The sequence below is a fragment of the Somniosus microcephalus genome, unplaced genomic scaffold (genome assembly GCF_052327205.1).
Source record: "Somniosus microcephalus isolate GS21.2 unplaced genomic scaffold, FLI_Smic_1.0 unresolved_chr3, whole genome shotgun sequence".
Taxonomy (NCBI): Eukaryota; Metazoa; Chordata; class Chondrichthyes; order Squaliformes; family Somniosidae; genus Somniosus; species Somniosus microcephalus.
The window spans coordinates 70002459-70017999 of NW_028225181.1; the positions used below are offsets into that span (position 1 = coordinate 70002459).

Below are 15541 nucleotides of genomic sequence, written 5' to 3' on the forward strand. Positions count from 1 at the left end.
CGCACTGGCCCATCCGAGCTACCTCCTTTGCCACTGTCCCACCAATGCGCTGAATGCCACCAGTCCTAACTCCCTCGCTGACGCCGTCTCCTCACTCTGAAGCTACTCTTGTGCATTTCTGCTTTCAGCTGGTGACGACCAGGACCCTGAAGCTGCCAGTGACAGCACCTCTGAGCAGGAGGAGGAGGAGGAGCAAGCCGGACCATCGGGGGAACAGTCACGTCCCACAGGAGAGGAGGAAATGCTTGACACCTCCTCACTGGACGAGTGCCTGGAGGAACTGTCGCAGGGCAATGCAGCTTCTGGGACCAGTGGCGTCCAGCCACCCAGGAGCCGTGCGCGTGGCCCGCGGCCTTCCCCCCAAAGGGGGGAAGGATCAGAGGGGAGTGCTGCTGATCGGCACACTCGCCGCCACCAACGTGACAAGGGTCCCCTAGTTCGGCCCCCTCCTCCCCAGCGGGAGAGTCGCGACTCCAGTCCGGACACCTTCACCTCGGAGGAGGTGCGGAAGCTGGATAAGATGGCCGAGGATTTGGACCGGCGCCACACGGAGCTCATGAGCGTGGTGGGGCGCATGCCTGAGGCCATCGAGTCGCTGGCGACCAGTGTGCGCGAGTTCGGGGCAGCAACTGCCGCGAGTGGCGGCATGCTGACTGATGCCGTCAAGACCCTGGCGGATGTGATGCGGGCGCACACCAGGACAACAGGGGCACTCACTGCTGCCACACGCGCTGTCTCAGGCAGGCATCGCCAGCGCAGCCGCCGCGCTGGACCATCCCAGCAAGCCGCCCCTCGGCTGATTGTTGCGGATCCTGCAGTGCGGGCCCGGACGAGTGCCACCGCACCACAGCACCAGCCAGCGCATCCCAGACACCAGCTGGCCCACATTGCGCCATCTGTCGCCGCCATTCCCCCACTGGGGCGTCAAGGGCAAGCGGCTGCAGCTGATGGTGGCCAGGCTCAGGTGCGCCACTCAGCAGACGGCCCCTCGAGGGCCAAACGCCGTGTAGGCCGCCCCCCAGCGGCATCTGGCGGAAGGGCATCTGAGCCTCAGGCGCCTTCCCCCAGCCTCGCAGCAGCCACTGGGCAGAGCTTGCGAAGGAGCAGCAGGCCGGGCAGGGGAGTCAAAAGGCTGGGCAAGGTCTCGCCCTCTCGGGCCACTCAGTAGAGGGTGTGGGCAGCTTTCCTTTTATATGGCGGTGGCCATCTTTATTTTGCCCATGGTTGTGTTGTTGGAGGGCTTATTTTTTGCGTTAGGCCGACGTTGAGGCCCGGTTTGAAGAAAGGTGGAGTGACTCCTCCCCAGTTTGTGGGAGTGAGTCGTTTGTTGGGCTTTTTGTGGGGCCCATTTATTGTTTTTGGGGATTCATGTGGGAAGGGCTTTTCATTTTTGTGTAATAAATAATTATCTTTATTCATGCAGTCTCCATGGTTGTTCTTCTTAGTGTTTGTTGGCTTCGCCGGCTGAGGGCTTGCGGAGCGGCTGCATTCATCTTCCCTCATGGCCCCTGGCCATTCCCTGACAGGGGGCTTAGAAGTACCGTGTAATAAGGTGGCGTCGTGCGGCCCTTGGCCCTGGTCGCTCCCTCCTGGGAACGTACTCCTGCTCCTCCTCCTCCTCCTCATGCTCCTCCTGCTCCTCCTCCTGAGGTGCTGGTCCAACGTCAGGTGGCAGTGCCTGAGTCCTGCGGATAGCCAGGTTGTGTAGCATGCAGCAAACCACCACAAATTGGGAGACCCGGTCCGGCGAATACTGGAGAGCTCCTCCGGAGCGATCAAGGCAGCGGAACCGCTGCTTGAGGACCCCAATAGTTTGCTCGATGATGTTGCGGGTGGTTTGATGGCTCTCGTTGTAGGCCTCTTCAGCAGCGGTCCTGGGTGCGCGGAGCGGGGTCATGAGCCAGGTGCACAAAGGATAGCCTTTGTCCCCGAGTAGCCATCCTCTTGGGGGAGGCTGTGCCTGGAACATGTCATGCACAGTACTCTGCCGCAGGATAAAGGCATCGTGGCTGCTGCCTGGGAAGCTGGCATTGACTGCCATGATGCGCTGCTTGTGGTCACACACCAGCTGCACATTCAGAGAATGGTAGCCCTTCCTGTTGCGATACTGCTCGCCATGCTCCAGAGGGGCCCGCAAAGCCACATGCGTACAGTCAATGGCGCCCTGCACCAAGGGGAATTCCCCGAGTCTGGAAAATCCCAATACGCGCTGATGCTGGCTCTCCAGGGCCATGGGGAAGGAGATGAATTGGCTTCTCCTTCTGAACAGTGCTTCGGTCACCTGGCGGATGCAGCGATGCGCGCCGTACTGGGAGATGTTTGCTATGTCCCCAGCAGCGTATTGGAAGGAGCCGGTGGCATAGAAGTTCAATGCCACCGTCACCTTCACTTCCACCGACAGAGACGTCCTGCACCTGAGCTTTGGCCGCAGATCTCGGCGAAGCAGGTGGCAGATCTCTGCAATCACCTCCTTTCGGAATCGGAGCCTTTTAACACATCGCGCGGCACTCATGTTTAGGTAGGAGCGCTGCTGGCGGTATAGCCTGACTGGGTAAGGCCTACGTGGCCGACACCTGTAGCCCCCTCTGCCTCTAGCCAGGGCTGCCCCTCTCACAATGCGTCTGCGAGCCCTACGGACATGGAGCTGCAGCTCCGCGTTGGCACCCCATGCAACCCCCATCAAATCCTGGCAAACACTCAAATTTCCAAAAGGCCACTTGCAGCGCTCTGGCCTGAGTCCAAAAATACCTGAGCTCTTGCTGCTTGAAACCAGTTAGCTATCCTCCTTGTTGTGTCTCCAGAAATGCGTTGCACAAGAGTGTTTTCTGAAAAAAGGCTGGCCTTTATACTGGAGAGTACGTCCCCTTTAATTTGCGCCCCCCGGGGCCCGCGCTGGTTGTGTTGCGTTCCTTTTTCCAAACGCTCCGGCCGCCAGCCACACAATGGGGCGGTCCGACTGAAGTTTGGAATTGGGGCGGCCAAAGGGCGTTGCACGAGGATGTGACGTCATTGTCTGCGCGCGCATCCGGGCGGGCGCTAAACTTTGCGCCGGCGCTAACAGGCAACTTAATTTGGGGCGGGGTGCAAACTGCGCTGCGCACGGGCGCTACACACATAGCGCCTGAAAATCACTTCTCTTAAGGCGCTAACTGTTGGCGCTAGCAACTGAAAATCTAGCCCCTAGTTTCTATGGAACATTCCTCTCTTAGTACATAGAATTACACAGATTGTACAGCACAGAAACAGGCCAATCGGCCCAACTGGTCCATGTGGTCTTTATGCTCCACACGAGCCTCCTCCCATCTCTCTTCATCTCACCCTATCAGCATCTCCTTCTATTCCTTTCTCCCATGTGTTTATCCAGCTTCCCCTTAAATACATCCATGCTCTTCGCCTCAACCACTCCCTGTGGCAGCAAGTTCCACATTCTCAGCACCCTCTGGGTGAAGGAGTTTAATCTAAATAGGACTTCCCTGGGCAGCCAATGAGCACTGCTGCCTCTTTTGTGAATTTCCTGGTGAGGCGAAACAGTTGATATTTTCTGATCAAAAAGAGCTGAGCTCGGCAGCATTAGTCCTGTTTTGCCTCCTTTGGAGACCAGGTGTACGAGCAGAGCGAGCGCAGCCTTCACAGCAACTGCAATAAAATTGTTACAGTTGTGAAGGAACTTTGTGTCAGTGCACTGGACCACAAACAAAGTATGTGTGTCGATTATTGTCTTATTACCCTACTGTAAAGTGCCTTGAGATGTTTTAAAAGCTCTATTTAAAGGTAAGTTGTTGTTGGTGTCTAGAGAACTCTGTTGAAATTTAGTGAAATGATCAATAACCAAGGAAGATCAGTTCTTTGTTTGGTTCTGTTAGTTTTCATAGAATCATTGAAAAGTACAGCACGAAGGAGGCCATTCGGCCCATCGTGCCTGTGCTGTCTCTTAGAAAGAGCACTCGTGCTTAGTCCCACATCCCTGCTTGTTGTCCGTAACCCTGTAAGATCCACATCCTCAAGTACCCGCCCAACTCCCTTTTAAAATCATTGATGGAATCAGCTCATGACCTTTTCACGTCGAGCGTTCCAGATCCCGACAACTCTCTGAGTTTTATTCAATTGTTACCACAGTTGCTTCTGTGGAGGTTTAATAATAAATGCATTTTGCTGTGAAAGCAATTAAAACATTCCTAGCATATAAATAGACAGATGCATCAAAATATTAAAATTGTGGGAGGGGGGGTCAGTGCTCACCAGGGTCCAATAAACAATGGAATTCTTGTTTCCCAACCCAATGCTCAGAAGATGAAGTCCCAGAGCTGCCTCTGGCTCGGTTCCACCTGCCCTATTCTGACAAGCTGAGGTGTTGGTCAGTGCACTGTGATTGCCCTGTGAGCAGAAAATGGCAAATATAGAAATATGACCAAAATAACACTTTAACCCCAAAGCTGTAAATCCCCATCCCACACACTCTCCCTGCTCCCTGTGCTGAAATCCAAACCCATCGCACCATCTCCAACATTTCTTTCCTCCACTCCCAGTTTTCCCCCTCCCTCTACTCTGGTTGGGTTCAGTTCTCCACCTGCTGTGTGCAGAGTGAGAATAAAATCAACGTGATAATGATTGTCTCTCCTGGTCACTGGGACTCTGAAACCTTCAGTTCTCCACCTGCTGTGTGCAGAGTGAGAATAAAATCAATGAGTCAATGATTGTCTCCCCTGGTCACTGGGACACTGAAGCCCTGCCCACTCTCTGTTCCTGTACAAAGATGGCCGCGCATGCGCCCTGCTGCAGGTACAACCGGTCTGTCTTTCATTCACCAAGATGGCGGTGGGTAACCCGGGCCTGTCAACGAGAAAAAGCCTCACCGCTACCATCCGGCGGAACACATTCGGCCGCTGGATCTCATTCGGGCCTGAGACAATTCTCCAACTTTATAAACCCTGAGGCGTGACCTACCCGCAGTTTATTAACCTCCCGAACCTGCTCCCACTGACCTGCAACTCTGCCCGGCGACCGCGCGGGGCTTTCTTTGTAAAGCCAGTGAGGGACATGTGACCCGGGCCCACTGCCTGATTGACGTGAGCTTCCGACCAATAGGGAGCAAGCGGGGCGGGGCTGGAGGAGCGAGCCGGCGGCGGGTCCTCCAACCAATCGGGGAGCCCGAGGGGCGGGACTAGCGCCGGCTGGTTGTCTGATCCGCAGGGCAGCGAGTTTCTCCAGTCCCTTGTTCAGGGCCCGGGGCCAGGGGAGGCTGTGGGCCTTTATTCCCCTCATTGGACACAAGGCTCTTTGGCTCACAACACACTGGCTCAGGTTTCAATAGAGATCTTTTAATTTCATCCATAAAAGCAGATAAACCCCCGTGCTTCTGTTGAACAAAGTTTCTAATATTTGGGAGTAAAAGTACAAGTTTTTTTCCCTCTGGGGAATTTATTATTAGTTTCAGGAAACAGCAACCACTTGTATTTATAAAGTGCCTTTAATGTAGTAAAACATCCCAAGGCTCTTCACAGGAGCGTTATAAAACAAAATTTGACACCGAGCCACATGAGATATTAGGGCAGATGACCAAAAGCTTGGTCAAAGAGCATCTTAAAAAAGGAGAGAGAGGTAGAGAGATGGAGAGGTTTAGGGAAGGAATTCCAAAGGTTTAGGGCCCAGGCAGCTGAAGGCACGGCCACCAATGGTGGAGCAATTAAAATCGGGGATGCTCAAGAGGGCAGAATTAGAGAAGCGCAAATATCTCCGGGGGGGTGGTTTGTAGAGGCTGGAAGAGATTACAGAGATAGGGAGGGATGAAACCACGGAGGGATTTGAAAACAAGGCTGAGAATTTTAAGGATGAGACACTTGAGGAAAAGCAGGGAGTGGGGGTGGGTCAAGCCCTTATGGGACAGGGTCGTTATTTCTGTTCTGCGACAGTTACTGGGACAGACTGTATCTCCCCCTCTTCTCCACACAGGGATTTGTGGTAGTTAAAGGGACAGCGATTCTTCTTGTTCCGCGAGATTGTAATTAAAGGGACACTACTCTGAGATGGCTGTGAACTTTTAGTGCCGCCAGCCTTTCTAAAACATCTTCCTTTTTTTGAAGATCTGTGTGAACTCGCTGGTGACTCAGCAGGTTGGATGAACTCTGAAACCTCTTTGCACAGTCAGAACATTTAAAGGGTCTCTCATCGGTTCTGGGACAGGAGGGATCTGGTTAACAGTGATCACAATATCATTGGGTTTAAAGTAGTTATGGAAAGGGACAAAGAAGAATCAATGGTGAAAATACCCAGCTGGAAGAGAGCCAATTTCAGTGATTTGAGAAGGGATCGAGCACAGGTGGACTGGAAACAAAGATTGTCCAGGAAAACAGTGAATGACCAATGGCAGGCCTTCAAGGCTGAGATAGTTCGGGTACAAACCAAGCCTATTCCCATAAGGAGGAAAGATGGGCATCCAAAGCTAGAGCTCCCGATGACAAAGGATATTGAGGTTAGAATAAAACAGAGAAAGGAGGTTTACGACAAATGTCAGGTACAGAATACAGTCAAAAACCAGGAGAATACAGAGAGTGCAGGGGAAATTGAAACAGGATATAAGGACAAAGAGAATATGAGAAAAGAATAGCGGGTAACATAAAAGAGAACCCAAAAATCTTCTATAAACATATGAAAAGTAAAAGGATAGATAAATGAATGGTGGGGCCGATTAGGGACCAAATAGGAGCACATCATACAGAGGCAGAGGGCATGGCTGAGGTACTGAATGAGCACTTAGCATCTGTCTCCGCAAAAGAAGAGGATGAAGTTCATGTCGCAGTAGAGGAGGGGGGAGTAGAGAAATTGGATAAAAATGGATAGAAAGGAGGTGCTAAATAGGTTGTCATCACTCAAAGTTAACAAGTCACCCGGTCCGGATGGGATGCATCCTAGGTTGTTGAGGGAAGCTAGGGTGGAGATAGCAGAAGCTCCGACCACAATCTTTCAATCTCCCTCAGATATATGGGAGGGGTGCCAGAGGACTGGAGGATTGCAAATGTTACACCCTGTTTAAAAAAGGGGAGAGGGATAAACCTGGTAACTACAGGCCAATCAGTCTAATGTCAGTGGTGGGTGAACGACTAGAGACCATTGTCAATGTCAAAATTAATTCTCACTTGGAGAAGCATGGGTTAATAAGGGGCAGCCAGTATGGATTTGTTAAAGGTAAATCGTGTCTGACGAACCTGATTGAGTTCTTTGATGAAGTAACAGAGGGTTGATGAAGGTAGTGCAGCAAATGTTGTATACATGGACTTTCTAAAGGCATTTGACAAAGTACCACATAAGAGACTTATTCGGAAAATAGAAGCACAGGAAATTAAAGGGATGATGGTAATTTGGGTATATAATTGGCTGAGGGATAGGAGACAGTGAGCAGTGCTAAGGGATGTTTTTCTGACTGGAGGGAAATATGCAGTGGGTTCACCCAGAAGTCGGGATTAGGACCATTGCTTTTCTTGTTATATATAAATGACCTGGATTGGGTATAGGTGTACAATTTTGAAGTTTACGGATGATACAAAACTTGGCAAAGTAGTAAATAGTGAGCATAGTAGTAGCAGACTTCAGAAGGACAGAGACAGACTGTGAAATGAGCAGACACAAGGCAGATGAAATTAAATGAGGATAAGTGTGAAGTGATGCACTTTGGGAGAAACAACAGGGAGAGGCCGTATAATCTAAATGGGACTATTTTGAGGGGGTGCCAGAGCAAAGGGACCTGGGGGGTCCATATTCACAAATCTTTGAAAGTGCCACGGCAAGTTGGTGAGGCGGTTCAGAAAGCATATGGGGTACTTGGCTTTGTAAATAGGGCCATTGAATACAAAAACAAGGAAGTTACACTAAACCTTTACAAATCACTAGTTAGGAACATAGGACAGGAGGAGGCCATTCAGTCCCTCGAGCCTGTTCTGCCATTCAATGTGATCATGGCTGATCTGCAATCTAACTCCATACACCCGCCTTTGGCCCATATCTCTTAATACCTTTGGGTAACAAAAACCTATCAATCTCAGATTGAAAATTAACAATTGATCTCGCATCAATTGCCGTTTGTGGAAGAGAGTTCCAAACTTCTACCACCCTTTGTGTGTAGAAGTGTTTCCTAATTTCACTCCTGAAAGGTCTGGCTCTAATTTTTAGACTATGCCCCCAGTCCGAGAATCCCCAACCAGCGGAAATAGATTCTCTCTATCTATCCTCTGTTCCCCTTAATATCCTAAAAACTTCAATCAGATCACACCTTAACCTTCTAAATTCAAGGGAATACAACCCTAATTTGTGTAATCCCTCCTCGTAACTTAACCCTTGAAGTCCGGGCATCATTCTGGTAAACCTACGCTGCACTCCCTCCAAGGCCAATATATCCTTCCTAAGGTGTGGTGCCCAGAACTGCTCACAGTGCTCCAGGTGTGGTCTAACCAGGGTGTTGTACAGCTGCAGGGTTTTGGCCTCAGCTGGAGTCTTGTGTACAGTTCTGGGCACCACACTTTAGGAAGGATGTCAAGGCCTTGGAGAGGGTGCAGAGGAGGTTGACCAGGATGGTACCAGGGATGAGGGACTTCAGTTATGTGGAGAGATTGGAGAAGCTGGGATTGTTCCTCTTAGAGCAGAGAAGGTTAAGAGGAGACCTAATAGAGGGGTTCAAAATGATGAGGGGTTTTGATCGAGCAAGTCGGGAGAAACTGTTCACTCTGGCAAGTGGGTCGGTAACCAAAGGTCACAGCTTTAAAATAGTTGCTAAAAGAACTAGAGGGAAATGAGGAGAATTGTTTTCACACAGAGGGTTGTTAAGATCTGGAACGCACCATCTGAAAGGATGCTGGAATCAGGTTCCACAGGAACTTTCAAACAGTAATTGGACATGTCCTTGAAGAGGACTAGTTTGCAGAGTTCTGGGGATAAAGCTGGGGTGTGGGACTAAATTGGACAGCTCTTTCAAAGAGCCGGCACAGACACGATGGGCCGAATCACCTCCTTCTGTGCTATTAGATTCTATGATCAGTGTGAACACGCTGGTGTCCCTTAAGGCTCTTCGAGATTTTAAAGCTCTTCCCACAGTCAGAACATTTAAAGGGTCTCTCGTCAGTGTGAACTCGCTGGTGTATCAGCAGGTGAGATGAATGAGTGAATCACTTCCCCCACACGGAGCAGGTGAACGGCCTCTCACCAGTGTATAGGAGCCGGTGTCTCTTCAGCTCCCTGGAGCTTTTAAATCTTTTCCCACAGCCAGAGCATTTAAAGGGGTTCTCTCCAGTGTGAACTTGCTGATGGGCCAGCAGGTTGGAGGACCGAGCGAATCCCTTCCCACACACGGATCAGGTGAACGGCCTCTCCCCAGCGTGTAGGAGCCGGTGTCTCTTCAGCTCCCCAGGGCTTTTAAAGCTTTTCCCACAGTCAGAACATTTAAAGGGTCTCTCGTCAGTGTGAACTCGCTGGTGTATCAGCAGGTTGGAGGGCTGAGCGAATCCCTTCCCACACACGGAGCAGGTGAACGGCCTCTCCCCAGTGTTTAGGTGTTGTGTCTCTTCAGCTACCAGGACCTTTTAAAGCTCTTCCCACAGTAAGAACATTTAAAGGGTCTCACGTCAGTGTGAACAAGCTGGTGTGTCTGCGGGGTGGATGACTGAGTGAATCCCTTCCCACACACGAAGCAGGTGAACGGCCTCTCCCCAGTGTGAACTCGCTGTTGTTGCTTGAGCTCCCGGGGGATTTTAAAGCTCTTCCCACAGTGAGAACATTTAAATGGCCTTTCATCAGTGTGAACAAGCTGGTGTGTCAGCAGTGTGGAGGACTGCAAGAATCCCTTCCCACGCATGGAGCAGGTGAATGGCCTCTCCACAGTGTGGAAGCACTGGTGTCCCTTCAGATCCCGGGGCTTTTAAAGCTCTTCCCACAGTCAGAACCTGTAAACGGCCTCTCATCAGTGTGAACAAGCTGGTGTCGCTTCAGATGCCCGGGGCTTTTAAAGCTCTTCCCACAGTCAGGACATTGAAATGGTCTCTCCCCAGTGTGAACTCGCTGGTGTGTTTGCAGGTGGGATGAACAAACAAATCCTTTTCCACACACGGAGCAGGTGAATGGACTGTCCCTGGTGTGACTGTGCCGTTGAACTTCCAATGCAGATGGGGAACTGACTCCCTTCCCACTGTCCCCACCTTTACCCCGTTTCTCCCTGGTGTGACGTTGCACGTGTCCCACCAGGTCACGCGATCGGCTGAATCCGTGTCTACACACTGAACACGTGTGCGGTTTGTCATCGCTGCTTTCTTCTTCCATGTGCAAAGGCCGATGATATTCAGGTCCTGATGAATCGACCGACCCTCAGATTTTGACGTGATGTTTGGTCTGAGCTTCCCGCCTGTAACTGCTCCACTTCTATAACCCTGTAAATCGAGTTCAGAAAAGGATCAGAGGCAAACTGTTGTTTAATTTTCCCCTTTCCGAACCTAGGGGCAGTGAAGCTGATTTTCAGGCCCCAGCTGCTGCACAAGTTGTTTGAAAGGATCAGCAGTAATGGTGGCTGTAATACCCACAAGCCCCCGGCACTGCAGAATGCGCTCTGTTGACTGAGTCCTGCGCATGTGCTCATGGCCCCCGCGCTCTCCTGCTCTACAATCACCCGTTCCGATCGGTCCGCAATGCGCATGCTCAGGGCACAAAACCCCACGGTTGGAACATCGGGCACGCATGCGGAGCTGCAACATCTGGTATGCATGCGCGGCTCAGGTGGGAGCGAGTCAGTGTTTCGCCTCAGCCGCCAGGGAGGTGCGCATGCGCAGGACAACCCAACATTCTTCCTGTCAGCAATCACTCCCTCGTTTCTTTAATATAAACAGAAAATGCTGGAAATACTCAGCAGGTCAGGCAGCATCTGTGGAGAGAGAAACAGAGTTAACGTTTCAGGTCGATGACCTTTCGTCAGAACTACTTCTTCTTTCGTGTCAGCTGTGGCTCAGGTGGTAGCACTCTCGTCTCTGAGTCAGAAAGTTGTGGGCTCAAATCCCACTCCAGAGATTTGAGCACAAAAATCTACGCTGGCACTGCAGTGCAGTACTGAGGGAGTGCGGCACTGTCAGAGGTGGCATCTTTCTGATGAGACGTTAAACTGAGGCCCCGTCTGCGCTCTCAGGTGGACGTCAACGATCCTATGGCACTATTTCAAGAAAGAAATGCTTGCATTTATATAGTGCCTTTCATGACCACCAGACGTCTTGAAGTGCTTTACAACCAATGAAGTACTTTTGGAGTGTAGTCACTATTGCAATGTGGGAAAGAGCAGGGAAATTATCCCCGGCGTCCTAGTCAATGTTTGTCCCTCAATCAATGTAACAAAATGATAGATTATCTGGTCATTATCACATTGCTGTTTGTGGGAGCCTGCTGTGCGCTAATTGGCTGCCGCGTTTCCTACATTACAACAGTGACTACACTTCAAAAATACTTCATTGGTTGTAAAGCACATGCCCAGAGGACACCAACCCCCCTCCCCCACTCGGAGCTGCGCCTGCGCACTCGGATCCTGCCGGACGGAGTTGGCGCGGGGCATTCCGGGGAAAGGCCTTGATGTCGGTTCCACAGTCGCAATCGGTGATGCAAAGTGAGTTTTCTCTGCTCCGATTGGGCGGAGAATCGCGCGGGGTGGGGGGGAGCGGGTGATCGGGAGAGAGTAAAGAGAAATAGAAAAACCTGAGAGTCCGCGAGGCCCCAGACCGAGCGGCGTCAGTTGGACGGTCCAGGTGATCTCCTCGGGGACACGTCACCCGGGCCCGCGGCATGATTGATGGGAGCTTCCGACCAATAGGGAGCGAGCAGGGCGGGGCTGGAGGAGCGAGCTGGCGGCGGGTCCTCCAACCAATCGGAGAGCCCGAGGGGCGGGACTAGCGCCGGCTGATTGTCTGATCCGCAGGGCAGCGAGTTTCTCCAGTCCCTTGTTCAGGGCCCGGGGCCAGGGGAGGCTGTGGGCCTTTATTCCCCTCATTGGACACAAGGCTCTTTGGCTCACAACACACTGGCTCAGGTTTTAATAGAGACTTTTTCAATTCATCAATAAAAGCAGATAAACCTCGTGCTTCTGTGGAACAAACTTTCTAACATTTTACAGAATCATAGAATGGTTACAGCACAGAAGGAGGGCATTCGGCCTATTGAGCCCATGCCGGCTATCTTCAAGACCACTTCAGGGATTCCCACTCGCCGCCCTTTCCCTGTAACCCTGCAAATTTCTTTCCTTCAGGTACTCGAGGGGCCGAATTGCCAACTCCTGCTCCTATCTTCTATGTATCTATAATCCGAGGCACAGGTAGGCCCCACAGTGGCGGTGGCGGCGGACCTGTGAGGAGCAGTGGCAGTGATATAAAGTGAGGTGGTGGAGCAGGTAGGCCCCACAGCAGTGGACCTGTGAGGAGTGGCGGCAGTGATATAAAGAGCGAGGCGGCGGAGTTTATAGGGTTTCTGTAATTCTTGTGACACTTCCTGTGTCCCTGATAACCATGTGTGCAGGAAGTGTATCCAGCTGCAGCTACTGACAGACCGCATTGTGGTGCTGGAGCTGCGAGTGGATACATACTGGAGTATTCGCGATGCTGAGGACATCGTGGATAGCATGTTTAGGGAGTTGGTCACAGCGCAGGTAAAGGCTGCACAGGCAGGAAGAGAATGGGTGACCACCAGGCAGAGTAGCAGGCGCAGGCAGGTAGTGCAGGGGTCCCCTGTGGGCACACCCGCTCAAGCAGATATACCACTTTGGATATTGTTGCGGAGGATGGCTTATCAGGGGAAGGCAGCAGCAGCCAATTTCCTGGCACTGTGGGTGGTTCTGCTGCACAGGACGGGAGGAAAAAGAGTGGGAGAGCTATAGTAATAAGGGATTCTATTGTAAGGGGAATAGATAGTCGTTTCTGCGGCCGCAAACGTGAATCCAGGATGGTATGTTGCCTTCCTGGTGCAAGGGTCAAGGATGTCTCAGAGTGGCTGCAGAACATTTTGGAAGGGGAGGGTGAACAGCCAATTGTCGTGGTGCATATAGGTACCAACGGTATAGGTAGAAAAATGGGATGAGGTCCTAAAAGCTGAATATAGGGGGTTAGGAGGTAAATTAAAAAATAGGACCTCCAAGGTAGTAATCTCAGGATTGCTACCAGTGCCACTTGCTAGTCAGAGTAGAAATAGAAGGATATTTCAGATGACTACGTGGCTAGAGGAATGGTGCAAGGGGGAGGGATTCGAATTCCTGGGACATTGGAACCGGTTCTGGGGGAGGTGGGGCTAGTACAAACCGGACGGTTTGCACCTGGGCAGGTCCGGGACTGATGTCCTAGGGGGAGTGTTTGCTAGTGCTCTGGGGGAGGGTTTAAACTAAATGGCAGGGGGTTGGGAACCTGAGCAGGGAAACAGAGGAAAGGGAAACAAGGAAAGAAGCAAAAGACAGGAAGGAGAAAAACAAAAGTGGCAGTCAGAGAAATCAAGGGTTTAAATCAAACATAGCCACAGTAAATAATAATTCTAAAAGGTGTAAGAGTGTTAAAAAAACAAGCCTGAAGGCCTTGTGTCTTAAGGTGAAGAGCATTCGTAATAAGGTGGATGAATTAGTTGCGCAAATAGAGGTAAACGGATATGATATGATTGGGATTCTGGAAACATAGCTCCAGGGTGACCAAGGCTGGGAACTCAACATCCAGGGGTATTCAATATTCAGGAAAGATAGGCAAAAAGGAAAAGGAGGTGGGGTAGCATTGCTTTTTAAGGAGAAGATTAACACAATTGAAAGGAAAGATATTAGCTCTGATGATGTGGAATCTGTATGGGTAGAGCTGAGAAATACCAAGGGGCAGAAAACATTAGTGGGAGTGTTATACAGACCTCCAAACAGTAATGCGGAGGTTGGGGATGGCATTAAATGGGAAATTAGAGACGCGTGCAATAAGGGCACAGCAGTTATCATGGGTGACTTTAATCTACATATAGATTGGGCTAAACAAATTAGTAACCATACTCTGGAGGAGGAATTCCTGGAGTGTTTACGGGATGGTTTCCTGGATGAATATGTCGAGGAACCAACTAGAGATCAGGCCATCTTAGACTGGGTATTATGTAATGAGAAAGGATTAATTAGCAATCTTGTTGTGCGAGGCCCCTTGGGTCAGAGCGATCATAATATGATAGAATTATTCATTAAGATGGAGAGTGAAGTAGTTGACTCAGAGACTAGGGTCCTGAATTTAAATAAAGGAAACTACGATGGTATGAGGCGCGAGTTGGGTAGGATTGCTTGGGGAATGTTACTCAAAGGCTTGATGGTGGATAGGCAATGGCAAACATTCAAAGATTGCATGGATGAACTACAGAATTTGATCATCGCTGTTTGGCATAAAAATAAAACAAAAAAGGTGACTCAACCGTGGCTAACAAGGGAAATTAGGGATAGCATAAGATCCAAGGAGAGGACATATAAATTGGCCAGAAAAAGTAATAAACCTGAGGATTGGGAGCAGTTTAGGATTCAGCAAAGGAGGACAAAGGGATTAATTAAGAGGGGGAAAATAGAGTATGAGAGTAAGCTTTCAGGGAACATAAAAACTAACTGTAGATATGTGAAGAGAAAAAGATTGGTGAAGTCAAGCATAGCTCCCTTGCAGTCAGAATCAGGGGAATTTATAATGGGGAACAAAGAAATGGCAGGCCAATTAAATACATTCTTTGGTTCTGTCTTCACAAAGGAGGACACAAATAACCTCCCAGAGATGTCGGGGAACATAGGGTCTAATGAGAGGGAGGAACTGAAAGAAATCAGTATTTGTAGGGAAATGGTGTTAGGGAAATTGACGGGATTGAAGGCCGATAAATCCCCAGGGCCTGATAATCGACATCCTAGGGTACTTAAGGAAGTAGCCCTATAAATAGTAGATGCATTGCTGGTCATCTTCCAAAATTCGATAGACTCTGGAACAGTTCCAATGGGTTGGAGGGTTGCTAATATTACCCCACTATTCAAAAAAGGTGGTAGAGAGAAAACGGGGAATTATATCGGTAGTGGGGAAATGCTAGAGTCCATTTTAAAAGATGTAATAGCAGAGCACTTGGAAACAGTGACAGGATCGGACAAAGTCAACATAGATTTACAAAAGGTAAATCATGCTTGACTAATCGACTGCAATTTTTTGAGATTGTAACTGGTAGAATAGATAAGGGAGAACCAGTGGATGTGGTGTATTTGGACTTTCAGAAGGCTTTCAATAAGGTACCGTAGAAGAGATTAGCGTGTAAATTTAAGGCACATGGGATTGGGGGCAAGGTACTGACTTGGATAGAGAACTGGTTGGCAGACAGGAAGCAAAGAGTTGGAATAAACGGGTCTTAATCCGAGTGGCAGGCAGTGACTAGTGGGGTACCGCAGGGATGGGTCCTAGGACCCCAGCTATTCACAATATAAATAAATGATCTAGACAAGGGAACTAGATGTAACATCTCCAAGTTTGCAGACAACACAAAGCAGGGTGGGCGTGTGTGAGGAGGATGCCGA

At 50.1% G+C, this 15541-nt stretch overlaps 3 protein-coding genes across 4 annotated transcripts in view; 2 read left to right on the plus strand and 1 right to left on the minus strand.

The window, feature by feature from the left end:
• The window catches only part of LOC147091916 (uncharacterized), a 49253-nt gene extending 47835 nt beyond the window's left edge, over positions 1 to 1418 (plus strand). For both annotated transcript variants that reach the window (XM_085976935.1, XM_085976934.1), the window contains one exon: positions 129 to 1418. In XM_085976935.1, the coding sequence (XP_085833061.1) occupies positions 129 to 1168 (1040 nt within the window). In that variant the 3' untranslated portion in view covers positions 1169 to 1418. The remainder of the gene's footprint in view (positions 1 to 128) is intronic.
• LOC147091914 (uncharacterized) overlaps positions 1 to 15541 on the plus strand; it is a 106749-nt gene that overhangs the window by 88250 nt on the left and 2958 nt on the right. The window lies entirely within an intron of this gene.
• Positions 1 to 15541, minus strand: part of LOC147091915 (uncharacterized) — a 290506-nt gene that overhangs the window by 76185 nt on the left and 198780 nt on the right. The window lies entirely within an intron of this gene.